The sequence below is a fragment of the Neophocaena asiaeorientalis genome, unplaced genomic scaffold (genome assembly GCF_003031525.2).
Source record: "Neophocaena asiaeorientalis asiaeorientalis breed wild unplaced genomic scaffold, Neophocaena_asiaeorientalis_V1.1 scaffold582, whole genome shotgun sequence".
NCBI lineage: Eukaryota > Metazoa > Chordata > Mammalia > Artiodactyla > Phocoenidae > Neophocaena > Neophocaena asiaeorientalis.
The window spans coordinates 573,912-589,732 of NW_020172996.1; the positions used below are offsets into that span (position 1 = coordinate 573,912).

Genomic DNA, 15,821 nt, shown 5'->3' on the forward strand with positions numbered 1-15,821 from the left:
TCAGCGGCCAAGGCTCACAGGCCCAGCCGCTCCGCAGCATGTGGGATCTTCCCGGACCAGGGCACGAACCCGTGTCCCCTGCATCGGCAGGCAAACTCTCCACCACTGCGCCACCAGGGAAGCCCCATCCTTGATATTTTAGTACATCTTTACAAACTGTTACCATTGCAGAAAACAGCACAAAAGTACATGGGACATCCCTGTACACTTTTTTTTTTTTGCAATTTCATATGAACCTACAATTATTTTAAAATTTAAAAATAAAAATCATATATGTGTGTGTGTATATGTACATATATGTGGATATACACACATACACATACAGGATGATGGAGAAGCAAATGTGATATGTCCAAATAACACATTGTCACTTGGCAATGAAAAGAGATGAACTCAGGAGTTCCCTGGTGGTCCACTTGTTAGGACTCCACACTTTCCCTGCCGAGGGCCCAGGTTCAGTCCCTGGTTGGGGAACTAAGATCCCACAAGTGGCATGGTGCGGTCAAATAAATAAAATGTTAAAAAAAAAAGAGAGAGAGATGGACCCATGATTTACATTGATATGGCTGGATTTCAAAACTGCTGAGAGAAAGGAGCCTTACCAACAAGAATACATACCAAATAATTCCATTTATATAGAGTTGTAATAAGTAACCTAATCTTTGGTGGAAAAATAAATTCAAACCATTGTTTTCTTTAGGACTGGGGGTGAGGGCTGACTGGGAAGGAGCATGAGAGGACTCCCTAGGTGATGGTAATGTTCTACATAACTCGGTAAATATCCATTTACAATTAGAGGATTTCACTCTATCTATATTTTATATCAAAAGGATGGACTGTTAGGAATTCCCTGGCAGTCCAGTGGTTAAGAGTCTGGGCTTCGCTACTGGGGGCCTGGGTTCGATCCCTGGTCGGGGAACTAAGATCCTGCAAGCCGCACAGCAAAGCCAAAATAAATAAATAAATAAACTGTAAACAAATATTGAACTCCATGATTAGCATGCTGAATTATTTAAGGGAAGTGTACAGATGTGTGTAATTTACTTTGAATGTATAAAAAAATAAGATGGATTTATGGGTGGATAGAGGATCATATCCAGGTGCTAAGTTTACAGCTAGCTGTCCCTTATGAAATTTATTCTATTTTGCTGTTTATTTGAAACCTTCACAATAAAATAGGGGAAAAAATCAATTGCAGATGGATTGCATATGGATTACAGAGGGATTTATCTTTAAATGGAAAAAACACTCAATGGATATAATTCATATGAACAAAACCTCTTTGAATTTCTTAATTACATTTAAGGGTTTAAAAAGTGTTCTGAGATCAAAAGTTTTGAGAACTTCTAGCCTAGAAAAATATTTGCTTATATGCATTATAATACGTAGACAAAAACATGTATAGTATCATTGTTGTACCTGTCCCAAACTGGAAGCAACCCAAAGGCTCAGCAGCGGGAGAATGGCTAGATAATTTATGACAATAGAATTCTTAACAGCAGTGAAAATGAGTAAGACAGAGAACATGCAGTGACGTGGATGAGTCTTACAGAGATTTATTGTGTAAAAGAAGTTAGACCAAACAGATTCCATAAGATATGATTGCATTTATACAAAGGTATAATACAGGAAATTTTCGACTATATGTCGAAGAATTATACACTACAGGGAACACTATCAGGAAAAACCATTAAATGATGTCCTAAAAAATAGAGGATTGGGGCCTCTCTTGTGTCTCTGGAAGCCACTTAAGAGGCAGATAGGGTTGAGGGACATCCCCTCCCGCCACTCTGAGAAAATAGAAGAGTTTACAGGAAGTATTTCAATCCAAAAGCTGCCATTGTGTGAGGGATCCTTTTTGAGAAAATAATTAAAGGTCTGGCTGAAGCAACTTGATGAAGAATCAAGTTTGTTGGTCTACCTTTGTGCCCAGTGAAAAGCATGTTGTATATTATGGACAACTGTGCAAATCTGAATCTTTCGCAGGGGAGAAAGACTTCATGCATTTTACTGTTGTCCATTCCATACGTAACTAAACGTAAATTTAAGTTCATTAGTTTTAAATATTATTTGTCAGGCTTAATCGAATTTCCGTTTTGCTTCACAGTCTACAAACTCCCAGGGTCATCGCAGCATGTGTAACAGCAGCGTCTCCTGCAGTGCCTTACCTTACTGAGGATTCTCAAAAAAGTGATTCTGAGAGTTGTGATCCCTATACCATGAGGAAGAGCTTTGATTACACCCTGAAAACCTGGTACTGTGTCTTGGAATCTAACAGGATAAAAAAGAGCAAACTGTAGGGCACCTCACTAATCTCCAAATACCAGGTAAGTTTTGTGTGACTTTCCAAATTGACAGGAATTACATCTGAGAGGGTTTTTTTAAAAAAAAATTTTTATTTATTTGGTTGCACCGGGTCTTAGTTGTGGCAGGTGGGCTCCTTAGTTGTGGCATGCGCACTCATAGTTGTGGCATGCATGGGGGATCTAGTTCCCTGACCAGGGATTGAAACTGGGCCCCCTGCATTGGGAGTGTGGAGTCGTACCCACTGTGCCACCAGGGAAGTCCCTTTTTTTTTTTTTAATGTGGACCATTTTTAAAGTCTTCACTGAATTTGTTACAATATTGCTTCTGTTTTGGTTTTTTTGGCCCCGAGACATGTTGGATCCTAGCTCCCTGACCAGGAATCTAACCCACAGACCACTCAGGAAGTCCCCATCTGAGAGTTTTTAAGATCTCTTTTGAGCAGATCTTGTTGCTGGTGGAAAATCTAAAATGAACAAGGAAAGGATAAATAGGAGCAAGGAGTGGCAAGGACTGAGTAAGAAGGGGTCTGAGCAAAGTCAGTATTTACTGTTACTTTGAGGTGGTTTCGCCTGGGAGGGGATCCCATCAAGGTAGGGTAGGAATCGTTTCCTCTAGGGGTGCGTCATGTTCCCATGTAAACTGAGATTAAACAGAGCGGGATCAAGCCCTAGACCACAATTTTCATTTTATAGTTATGAATTGGAGTAGAAAGTGACCCAATGTTTGCAGTCTGCAAATGTCATCTGGCAACCTTGGTTTACTAACTGGAAAGCATTTGGGTTGGTTTGACATGAAAAGTACCCACCCCTCTCCCAAACCTAAGTCCTGTGAGATTTGAAGTAATGGGAGAATTAAGGATTCTTCTTTGTCTACTGTGTATTCACAGGCAAAAAGAATATTAGGGATAAACAACCAGGACCTACTGTATAGCACAGGAAACTACATACTCAATATTTTGTAATAACGTATAAGAAAAAGGAATCCCAAAAAATAGATACATATTAACATGTATGTGTAACTGAATCACTTTGCTACACACCTGAAACTAACACAACACTGTAAATCAACTATTCTTCAATTTTTAAAACAAGAATTTTAGGGAATATATGAATTTCTATTAAAAAAATGGAAAAGGTAAACCCAAAATAGTGTGATCAAGCTTTATAGTGGAAAAATTTGGTGCACAATTGTATACACGTGTGTGTATATACATTCTCAAGAAATGAAATATTTTGCCTCTGCATTCAATCTGATACAATAGGATGTTTTGTTTGAAATACATAGAGGAATTCCAGCCTCACACAGTTAATTGTGAATATCCCATGAAGTCTTTGGAAGACTCCCCTATATATCCGCAGGAGAATAAAACTGAGTAAAGAAACTTAAAAAAAAGAAAAATGAAATGTAATTCCAGTGGTAATATAGAAGAGCCAAAAAAAAAAAAAGTGCCATAAAATCCCTGAGTATCTTACGTAAAATAAAATCTTAAATTGAAATACTTTTTTGTAAAATTTTTTGGTGGCGGAGGCCCACACTGCATGGGCATGTGGGATCTTAATTCCCTGACCAGGGATACTATTTCTGTTTTTTTTAATTTATTTAGGCTGCGTTGGGTCTTCGTTGCTGTGTGTAGGCTTTCTCTAGTGGCGGGGGGGGGGGGGCTATTCTTCGTTGCGGTGCGCGGACTTCTCATTACAGTGGCTTCTCTTTTTGCGGAGCATGGGCTCTAGGCACATGGGCTTCAGTAGTTGTGGCTTACAGGCTCTAGAGCGCAGTCTCAGTAGTTGTGGCACACAGGCTTAGTTGCTCCGTGGCATGTGGGATCTTCCCAGAACAGGGCTCAAACCTGTGTCCCCTGCAATGGCAAGCAGATTCTTATCCACTGTGCCACCAGGGAAGTTTTATACTATTTCTAAATATCCTCAGCCATTCCTGAAGGACGTGGTAAAACTATGTTCACGGTCTTTGTGTAACTATTTACCTATAGGTCCCGATTTGGCTAAACCTAATAGGGCAGTTTCTGTTTTTTGTTGTTGTTGTTTCAAATTCAATTTTTAATACATTACCTTAATCAGAACTGCCTCAGGGGCTTCCCTAGTGGCGCAGTGGTTGAGAATCTGCCTGCCAATGCAGGGGACATGGGTTCGAGCCCTGGTCTGGAAAGATCCCACATGCTGCGAGCAACTAGGCCCATGAGCCACAGCTACTGAGCCTGTGCGTCTGGAGCCTGTGCTCCACGATAGTGAGAGGCCCATGCACCGTGATGAAGAGTGGCCCCCGCTTGCCGCAACTAGAGAAAGCCCTAGCATAGAAACGAAGACCCAACACAGCCAAAAATTAATTAATTAATTAAAAAGAAAAACAACAAAAAAAACTGTCTCAGAGATGGGACTTCCCTGCCAGTCCAGTGGTTAGGACTGTGCTTCCATTCCGGGGGCATGGGTTCTATCCCTGGTTGAGGAACTAAGATCCCACAAACTGAGCGGTGCTACCTCAGAGAACTGGCACTTGGTAGATATTTGCATGTGAATAAAGAAGGAAACGGGTAACTTAGTGCCCTGTAGAGGACATATTACACCCTATGAAGAAAAAAGCAATCTTCACAAAGCGTAACTTAGAGACACGCGTGTCATGGGTGATGAGCACGAAGGAGCTGAGTGTCGGGAAACATAAAGCCACGAACACAGATGTGTTCACCAGCCATTGGGCAGGATTCACACTTACGACTACACAGAAAGTCAAAATGGAGGAAAGAGAAATAATGTAAAACAAAGAAGCTCACCAAGATCGGGATGGTGCCTGTGGCTCTGGCCTCGTGGGATGGTCTCAGGGAGAGGCTGTTGCTGTGAATGTGTTGGACTTGCTGCTTGTGTCTGTGCAGGACAAGGATCATGGAGCCACTAGCCCAGACCATGAGACACAAAAACACAATGAAAAATATTATCCTTGCCAGCAGTGAGCTTGTAATTTTGTCTGGAGTAGGCTCAGAACAGTATTCATATACTTTTCCCAAACTTACATTTTTGGTGTTGCTTAGGCCATGCACCTTTATAGCAACATGCACATTTACTAGGAGATTCAGGATCCAGCGAGAGGAACAGCAGAAGCCAGTGTACTTTGGGATTCTAATTTTGACCTCCATCCACTTAGAGCTACTGGGACAAAGTTGTTTTGTTTTGTTTTTTTGCGGTACTCGGGCCTCTCACTGTTGTGGCCTCTCCCGTTGTGGAGCACAGGCTCTGGACGCACAGGATCAGCGGCCATGGCTCACATGCCTAGCCGCTCCATGGCATGTGGGATCTTCCCGGACCGGGGCACAAACCCGTGTCCCCTGCATCTGCTGGCGGACTCTCAACCACTGCGCCACCAGGGAAGCCCTGTTTTTTTCCCTGTTTTTTTTTTAATATATCTTTATTGGAATATAATTGCTTCACAATACTGTGTTAGTTTCTGTTGTACAACAAAGTGAATCAGCCATATGTATACATATACCCCCATATCCCCTCCTTCTTGAGCCTCCCTCCAATCCTCCCTATCCCACCCCTCTTGGTCATCACAAAGCACCGAACTGATCTCCCTGTGCTATGCTGCTGCTTCCCACTAGCTATCTGTTTTACATTTGGTAGTGTATATATGTCGATGCTACTCTCACTTTGCCCCAGCTTCCCCCTCCCCTCAGGAAGCCACCAAGGAGGCTGGTAGTGCTGAGGGAAACCCCTCTGGCTACTCTATGAAAATAGAACACAAGTTTATATCCAGTAACGACCAGGAAATATTTCAGTCCAAACACTGTCATTTCCTGAGGGATCCCTTTGGAGAAAAGAACTAAGCAGTTGGCTAGGACGAGTTAGTTGGGGATTTGTTCTGTGGGTCTGAGACTTCATCCAGTGATCAAAGTGAAAGTATAAAAGCAAAGAAGTGAGGAGTTACCCAGGATCCCAACTTTCATCTGAGTGAGGAAGATAATCACCCAGTCTAGGTTAGTAGAAACCATCACATTAGTACCTGAGGGATAATGTTTAATTGTAGTCAGAAGAATCTGAAAAAGAAAAGAAAGACTATATTAAATCTTATTCCCAAAAGTGTTCAATGCTTAACCTGACATTAAAAGCAAACTGAGGGCTTCCCTGGTGGCTCAGTGGTTAAGAATCCGCCTGCCAATGCAGGGGACACGGGTTTGATCTCTGGTCCGGGAAGATCCTTCATGATGTGGAGCAACTAAGCCCGTGCACCATAACTACTAAGCCTGTGCTCTAGAGCCTGCAAGCCACAACTACTGAAATCCACGCACTTAGAGTCTGTGCTCCACAACAAGCAAAGCCATCACAGTGAGAAGCCCACGTATGACAATGAAGAGTAGCCCCTGCTCACTGCAACTAGAGAGAAAGCCTGTGCACAGCAACGAAGACCTGGTGCCGCCAATAAATAAAATTTAAAACAAAAAACCTGAGAATGTCTTTATGAAAGCAAAGGTTTTTTTATTATTATTATTGAAGTACTTTATGTAAAACCACAGTTCTGAAAACAATGTAAAAGTAGGGTACCAGCAGACATACTCTGCCATATACACAGACTGTAAAACTTTGCAGCTGTAACAAATTAATCTGGAAATTATCTACACTGCTATGGAGTTATCATCAAAATGTATTTTAATTGCAATAAAAATCAGGATGCAGGGAACTTCCCTGGTTGTGCAGTGGTCAAGAATCCGCCTGCCAATGCAGGGGACACAGGTTCGATCCCTGGTCCGGGAAGATCCCACATGCTGTGGAGCAGCTAATCCCATGTACCACAATTACTGAGCCTGTGCTCTAGAGCCCATGAGCCACAACTCCTGAGCCCACGTGCCACAACTTCTGAAGCCTGTGTGCCTAGAGCCCGTGCTCTGCAACAAGAGAAGCCACTGCAATGAGAAGCCCATGCACCGCAACGAAGAGTAGCCTCTGCTCTACGCAACTAGAGAAAGCCCATGCACAACGAAGACCCAACGCAGCCAAAATTTAAATAATAAATAAATTTTTTTTTTTTTTTTTTTGTGGTACATGAGCCTCTCACTGCTGTGGCCTCTCCTGTTGCGGAGCACAGGCTCTGGACGCGCAGGCTCAGCGGCTATGTCTCACGGACCCAGCCGCTCCGCGGCACGTGGGATCTTCCCAGACCGGGGCATGAACCCATGTCCCCTGCATCGGCAGGCGGACTCTCAACCACTGCGCCACCAGGGAAGCCCCAATAAATTTTTTAAAATGCTGTGGAAGGGGCTAGGTGGAAGCACAGAAACCACGTAGAAGATTCTGAGTGTGAGATGATGGTGGTTGTGACTTGGAGGGAGCAGGGTGGATGATGAAAAGTAGTCAAACCCTGGTAGCTTTGGAAGGTGAAGGCAACAGGACTCCTATGTGATAGACGTGAGGAGAGAAACAGAGGCTTCGAGGATGAATCAGAATTTTTGCCTGGACAACTGGAATATGAGGTGCTCTTGAAATAAATAGGGGAGGTTGAAGTTGGAGTAGGTTTTTATTACTTTTTAAATTTTTTATTATTATTCCTTTTTGCGCACACCACGTGGCTTGCAGGATCATAGTTCCCTGACCAGGGATCAAACCGCTGCCCTTGGCAGTGGAAGTGCAGAGTCTTAACCAGTGGACTGCCAGCGAAGCCCCTGGAGTACGTTTTTAGGGAAATAGAAACTTTGGATACATTTTTGTATGGTACATGTGATGTATATAGAATTAGTACTTTAAGTCTATTGAATTTGTTACAATATGCTTCTGTTTTATGTTTTGGTTTTTTGGCCCTGAGGCATGTGGGATCTTAACTCCCCAACCAGGGATTGAACTTGCACCCCCTGCATTGGAAGGCCAAGTATTAACCACTGGACTGGCAGGGAAGTCTCAGTACTTTATTTTGTTTAACAGGTAAAGAATTATGTTAGGGGGAAAATTAGTGTTGGCTTCCAAAAGTAAATTTTCTATATTAAAAAATAAAGTCAAGGGCTTCCCTGGTGGCGCAGTAGTTGAGAGTCCACCTGCTGATGCAGGGGACATGGGTTCGTGCCCCGGTCTGAGAAGATCCCTCATGCCGTGGAGCAGGTAGGCCTGTGAGCCATCGCCGCTGAGCCTGCACGTCCAGAGCCTGTGCTCTGCAATGGGAGAGGCCACAAGAGTAAGACACTCGCGTACTGCAAAAAAAAAAAAACAAATAAATAAAGTCAAGATTTGGAAAAATAAAAGGAGGAGCTTAGTTATGAACCTATTCAGTCTCAGGTAACTGCCAGATATCTAAGGATAATGTCCAGTAGGAATTAGGTACAAATCTGAAATTTGGGAGAAGTAACTTGGCTGAATACATCCATTTGAGAACTGTTAGATGGTATATCAGTTATAAGACAGGGTGAGATCCCACAGAAACAAGAGTTCAGGATAGGAAAACAGGGAGTATAGAAAAGTCTCTTGCAAAACTGTCACACAAAAGTAAGAGACATGAAAGAAGCAAGGAGCATATTTGGCCAAGGAGTAGGCAGACTATTGTTTACAGAAAAGACAGTATTTACAATGCAGTTTGTAAAACAAAAAAACAGAGCATCAGTGGTTCATATTAAACGAGATCTGATCAACCACAGGGTCAGATCCAGATTGGTCATTTTCTCCAGGAAGTTCTATCCCTTGTGCTTTTCCCACGTGAAGCTGTTTTGGTACATGCAGGTATTGTATTACCATGTTTTCACAGTAAATTGCATCTTTAATCACCTGAAAGATGATCATTTTTATCCCAAATTATGACAGGGTTTTGAATTTCCTAATATTTTGTTAAGGATGTTTTTCATCTATGTACATGTGGGTGTTGGTCTGCAGTTTGCTATTAACAGTACTGCCTGATTTTGGTATCAAGTTAAAGCTAATCTCACAAAACTAGCTGAGAAGACTTCCATCTTAAAAAAAATAATTTGAGTGGAATTGGAATTATTCCTTCCTTAAATGTCTAGAAGTCATTAGTCATCTTGGCATGAAATCATAGTAGGAAAATTTTAAACTACCAATTCAATATCTATAATAGAGGGCACTTGAGATTACTCATTTCTTCCTCAGTGAACCTGAGTAGTTGGAGTATTTCAAGAAATTTTTTTCTCAATTTCTGGTTTTTGTAGAGTTGTTGGAAAGTGTTTAAAATATCACATATAGGGACTTCCCTGGTGGCGCAGTGGTTAAGACTCCATGCCCCCAAGGTAGGGGGCCTGGGTTTGATCCCTGGTCAGGGAACTAGATCCCACATGTATGTCGCAACTAAGAGTCTGCATGCTGCAACTAAGGAAGCTGCCTGCCACAACTAAGACCTGGTGCAACAAAATAAATAAATATCACATATAATCCTTTTAATGTCTTTAGTGCCATCCCATCTTTCATTCTTCGTATTGGTAATTTTTTCTTTTTTTCTGATCAATCTACCTAGAGATCTATCAATTCTCTTGATCTGAAGGAGTTTTGGAGTTCACTGATTTTTCTATTACCTATTCTATTAATTTCTGCTCTTTATCCTTTCCTTCCTTTTGCCTACTTTGGTTTTTAAATTTTTTATTTTTTTTTTAAATCAAAGGGCATGGTTTATGTATTTATTTATCTATGGATGGCTGCATTGGGTCTTCGTTGCTGTGCATGGGCTTTCTCTAATTGGAGTGAGTGGGGTCTACTCTTCATCACAGTGTGCGGGCTTCTCATTGTCCTGGATTCTCTTGTGGAACACGGGCTCTAGGTGCGCAGGCTTCAGTAGTTGTGGCACCTGGACTCAGCAGTTGTGGCTTGCAGGCTCTAGAGCTCAGGCTCAGTAGCTGTGGCGCACGGGCTTAGAGCGCATGAGCCACAACTTGAGCCCACGTGCCACAAACACTGAAGCCCACACACCTAGAGCCAATGCTCCACAACAAGAGAAGCCATCGCAGTAAGAAGACTGCACACTGCAATGAAGAGTAGCCCCCACTCGCCTGAACTAGAGAAAGCCCGCACGCAGCAATGAAGACCCAAGGCAGCCAAAAATAAATTAAAAAAAAAAAAAAAGGTCTTTAAAAAAAAAAAATTTGCTGAGAATTTCCCAAATCATCAAGTCTTGGGTCTTTTCTGTTTTTCACGTCTTCCCTATATTTACTTTTCCCTATCACATTTTACTATAATCAGTAAGAAGAAACGAGGCCACAACTTTCAACACTTTTTAGAAATGTCCTCAGCTAAATGTCCATAAAAAGACTTGTACATGAATATTTGCAGCAGCTTTATTTTTATATTTAGAATCTGGGCGGGGGAACTCCAAGTATCATTTAAGATATATTGATATGGTGTGGTATATCCATATAGAACATTACTCAGCAATAAAGAGAATGAGTTATAGATGATTCTCAAAATAATCATGTTGCAAGACAGCAGACAGAAGTAAACTTTTAAGGTTCCACTTAAATAAAATTCTAGAAAAGGCAAATTTATCTATACTGAAAGTCAATCAATGGTTGCTTAGGGGTGGTAGGTAAAGTATTAGGAAAGGCACTGAGAAAGGGTGATGGATATATCCAATATCATGACTAGACGATTTCAAATGTGTATACATATATTAAGGCTTACCAAACTGTACAGTGTGGGCAGTATACTGCATGTTGACTACAGTTCTATTCTCAGTCCCAGGATTCCTGCCCATGCAGCATCAGCTGAAGAGCCCAAGGAGGCACAGAAATTGAGGAAAACTACATTCTTTGCTCTGCCACTGACCCTGGTCATAAGAATGAGACAGCCCCAGAGAGCATGACAATCTCCATACATGATCTCATCCAGCGATAGTGACTTGAATGTTTATGGATGTGTTTTTAGCATGGGCACACCCATTCTCGTTTGCAGCAGTCTCTCCAATCCCAATTATTCACACCCAGTGTTTCTGCATCAATTTTGTTTCCTTCCTGGACACAGTAAGTCTTACAGCCAGTGACTCCTGTACCAGATTCTGGCCTTCAGGGCATATGGCACTTGGCAGGTCCTGAGGAACAGCTGCCCCTCAACAGTGCCAGGGAATGTGGCATATATGGTGAAAACAAGACACTGAAGCCATGCTGCTCCCAAACATGTTGTAGGTTGTTACAATACCACCCTTCTCAAGGTGATGTCTGGACCCTCGAATAACTCTGAAATCTAGACAAAATCAGGCCCACAAAGCCCTGAATTCTCACCCAAGCTTTTGTCAGCAATGGAAATTAACACCAAGATTGGACTGAGAACTGTTCTCTGCCAACCTGTTCTATTTGAGGCACACAGTTGGGAGCCCACCACAAACAGTTTACCTCTTCAGTTTGGCAGAGTCTAATGGATTCTAAACCACTCCAGACAACTAAAAAGAACCTCTGAGATTAAAGGTGGCTTAAATAATAAGGTATTTATTACCATACAAACCAGAGCAACATGAGTCAAGTAGTTATCCAGCCTGGGTGACTTGGAGGCTGGAAAAATTCATCACAAGTATCACATGAGACCAACAATGTCCATGAATAAAGTAAACCTTTTCTGCTACCAGAGCACAGCTTAGATCATCTTGGCTAAAGGTGGATCATGTCCATACCTTTTCTGGTCATAAGGAAGCAAATGAGGACCACCATTTAATTCAGATTTCTTATAATTTCCTCCAGGGATTGAAGAGAGCATGAAGTTCTGCCTCCCCTAAAAATATTAGGGTAATTAAGCTGGTTGAGTTGAGATGGTTTCAGCCACAGGCACTAAGAAATCTGGCAAGGAACCTGAGCAGGTCTGAAAGTGCAACATAGCTTCTGAAAGCTTCCCCTGCACCTGGCATTCATAAAATACTCCACATTATTAATGTCCAGATATATGTGGTTCGACACGATTGATGTCTCCCTCTCTAAAGGCAGACACAGAGCTCCTCGCCATGCGTTCTGTTGTGTTGGAAGCACTCCTAAAGCCTTCCGGCAGTGTGAACTTTCTGGTGCCTAATGAGATGGGAGCTTAAGCTATACGATTTCCCACATTCATTGCATTCATATGGCCTTTCTCCAGTGTGAACTTTTTGGTGCCGAACAAGGTGGGAGGTTCTGATGAAATCTTTCCCACATTTGCTGCACACAAAAGGCCTTTCACCTGTGTGAACTCTCTGGTGTGCAATAAAGTCAGAGCTTCGACTAAAAAATTTCCCACATTCAGTGCACTCAAAAGGCCTTGCCTCAGTATGAATTCTCTGGTGTTTAATAAGGGTATATTTGTGGCCAAACGATTTCCCACATTCACTGCAAACATAAGGATTTTCTCCAGTGTGGATACTCTCATGCTGAACAAGTGTGGATTTGTGTCTGAAGACTTTCCCACAATCGTGGCACTTATAAGGCCTTGCTCCATTGTGAACTCTCTGGTGTACAATTAGGTTGGAGTGATGGCTGAAGTATTTGCCACATTCGCCACACTTATAAGGCATTTCTCCAGTGTGAATTCTTTTGTGCTGAGTAAGGTTGTCCTTGCGGCTAAAGGCTTTTCCACATTCACTGCACTCATAAGGCTTTTCTCCTGTGTGGATTCTCTGGTGCTGGACAAGTGTGGCTTTGCGGCTGAACGCTTTCCCACATTCATTGCACTCATAAGGCTTTTCTCCAGTATGGATTCTCTGGTGCTGGACAAGTGTATCTTTGCGACTGAAAGCTTTCCCACATTCGCTGCACTTGTAATGCATTTGTCTAATGTGATAGACCTCCCCACTCTCAGTGCTCCTTGTTTTCCTCTTGCTGTGGGTGGCCTTTTGCTGGTGACTGCCCAAACTGGTCTGGAAGTTCTTCTGCTCCTCCTCACATGCAAAGGGCTTCTCTGACAGGTGAGGTTCTTCACAGGCCCTACAGTTCTTCACAAATGAGGTCTTGCCTTTGTCTCCTCTTAAGAGTTTCTCTACATTGTACAGCTTCTGGTGCTGGTCAAAGTTTACACTGAACCAGAATTGTCTCCCACATGCCCCACACGTGTAAGGTTTCAGTCCATGGTGTGTTTCTTGGTGTTCATCCAGGTGCAAAATATCTTTCAAGATTGGGCCACATAAGTCACAAGGGTGAGCCATCTGGGTTGATGAATCTGCCTTGAAAGTATGAACGTGTGACACTGCTACAGAAACACTCTGCTCAGAAGGTGCCTCTTCATTCTCCACTCCATGCCAACAACCTGAAAGCAGAAAAATGCTGCTGAACAGCATGCTGTCTTCAGTGGGAGTGGGCAATCCCATCACAAATGTGTATCTAGCATCTAGCATACCCAGGATTGAGTCCACAGGGTTGCTGGCAGGACAGCAGCTTTGGGATTAGGTTAAAGAAAGAGCTGCTGTGCGGTACTGGACTCTGGGTCACAGAATGGGGAAGGCCTTACAGCAAAGACACAGGATGGGGTGTAGCTGAGAGAGAAGAGGCAGGCAAGATCTCCAACTCACACCTTGCAAATGACTTTTAGAAGGGCCTTGACTATTGGTGACAGGTGAGTACTATCCAGAAATGTTATGTCCAGGCCCAGAAAATGTGATTTAAAATGAGTAACTGGTATTCAAAAACTATTTAGGTACATGCTTATGTTTCATGACACATTAACATTGTCCAACAGATGACAGCACCACAGAGGGAGCAGTAGAGAGCACTGATGAGTGGGGTGGGCAGGCCTGGGTCACAGATCAGAATAGAAGTGAAAAGTATGTAAAGAGTCCAGAATGCGGAGGAAAAGAGAAATAAGGTATGGCCTATAGCCTGGGCACCAAACAGCAGTGGGCATAGGACAGGTTTCTGTTGCTATTTGAACCCATCCTTGAAGTTATATCCTGCCCAGACTCCCACTCACCAGGGCCTGTCCATGTCTCTTTTGCTGTGGCTAGTCAGGACCTCTCAATCAGGCACTCATCTTTCCCCTGCTACAGTTCAGCAACCACAGAGGATCTAGAAGATACAAGTCACACAGGAAAGACAGGGCAAGCGAAGAGGAAAGCAATGGCCCAGGGTAGCCCACCCAGGAGAGATTAAATACAAAATGAAAACCTTAAAGGAACAATCTATGGGCCCCACAATCAGTGACCATAACTGTAATTCATGATAGAGACAGGCCCAAGGGAATGTCAATTAAAGAAAGGGGACATAATCTGGAGCAAAAAGGCATCATGAATGTAGACAGAGCCATCCACCCAGGAAGAATCCAGGCAGGGTAGTATCCACTGGGCTGACCATAAGACTCTTGACCTTCAAATCCTTCCTGGTAATTTTGGGGCAACAGAAGTCAGAAAGCATAGGGAGCATACCCAGCCAAGACCTGGCACCCAGAGGATGTATGTGAGGGAGTGCTCACGGTCCAGCTATAGGAAGGAAATCACAACTTCTAGGGGAAAAACAGGAAGAGCAGAACATAGCCCAGAAAACTGGGATATGCAGGGCCTTACCCAGGAAAACCATAAGAGCAAAGCATAGAAGGCACTGCATTGTGATATGAGAGTCTCTGAGCTTTATCAAGAGGTCCCCATTGCTCCCAGGAAAAATACACAAACACACCCTCAAAAGTCACATGATCCTACATGAACAGCACAAGAGCACAAGGGTAGCCTCTCTCCCCAGGATTCCCAGTGTATCCACCACAATTTCACATTCCTCCCCAGCTCCCCAACGCAAAACAATACAGCAGGCCCTGGTGTAATTGATGCCTCCTCTTTCCTCACTTTCCATTAATCATTTCACCCAGCCTAGAACAAAAAGCAAGTGGACAGATAGACACCCTGTATAGTCTGGGCCTGGCAGGCAGGAACCAACCCTTCTCCAGCCAGCTAGATCCCATGGGATCCAGAGATTATGCCTCTCATACACAAATTTGACCTCCACGTTCCCCTTAAATCCCTCAGTACCTGAGCCCCCAGGCCATGAATTCAGATTCCATCTCCATGGACACATCACTCTTTAGACCACACCTCCCTCGTTATCTAAGGAGGCTCCCAAAGTAGGTACCTCCCAGATGTAAACCTGCACGTGGCATCCAGAGAATGCTTGGTTAATGCATCCAGGGTTACATCCATCGCCAGTCAACAGCCTCCACTGCCATAGATATTTCCAAACTCAGCTTTTAATTTCTTCCTTCCTTGATTAAACTTCAGCAATTCAGAAGCACATGCAGATTATGAGATAAAGCCAGACCTTTTCCACCTTGCTACTGAATGCTGGGGATGCTATACCCTCATCAGTCACAGGCTTAACACTTACCACTAAACTCTCATTCAAAGCCCATACCCACTGGCCTTCTACCCCAAGCATAGTGACTCTGCAGCTGACCCAATTTAGCTCTGAACTAACCTACCAGCTCAACTAAAACTCCCCAGTCCCCACCAAAGGTCACCACAAAAACCTGAAAAGCACACGGAGAGGGGAAGAAGGACCAGCTTTGGTCTTTCATGTCATCTCTATTACTGCTTTACCTCAGAATTCATCTCATGTCTACTTTCTCCCTTTCATCAACTGCTAGATCCTATTTTCCCTGCTCACT

The 15,821-nt window shown here is 43.1% G+C and overlaps 1 protein-coding gene and 1 long non-coding RNA gene across 2 annotated transcripts in view; one reads left to right on the forward strand and one right to left on the reverse strand.

Moving 5' to 3' along the window:
- Nucleotides 1-928: 928 nt before the first annotated feature.
- On the forward strand, nt 929-11,848 carry LOC112397961 (uncharacterized). The gene is made up of 2 exons (XR_003002899.1): nt 929-2,327; nt 10,965-11,848. It is a non-coding gene; the product is annotated as an uncharacterized LOC112397961 (long non-coding RNA).
- The window catches only part of LOC112397960 (zinc finger protein 304-like), a 40,550-nt gene continuing 36,419 nt past the window's right edge, over nt 11,691-15,821 (reverse strand). The window contains 1 exon segment of the mRNA XM_024742307.1: nt 11,691-13,012. Within this exon segment, the coding sequence (XP_024598075.1) occupies nt 12,244-13,012 (769 nt within the window). The 3' untranslated portion in view covers nt 11,691-12,243.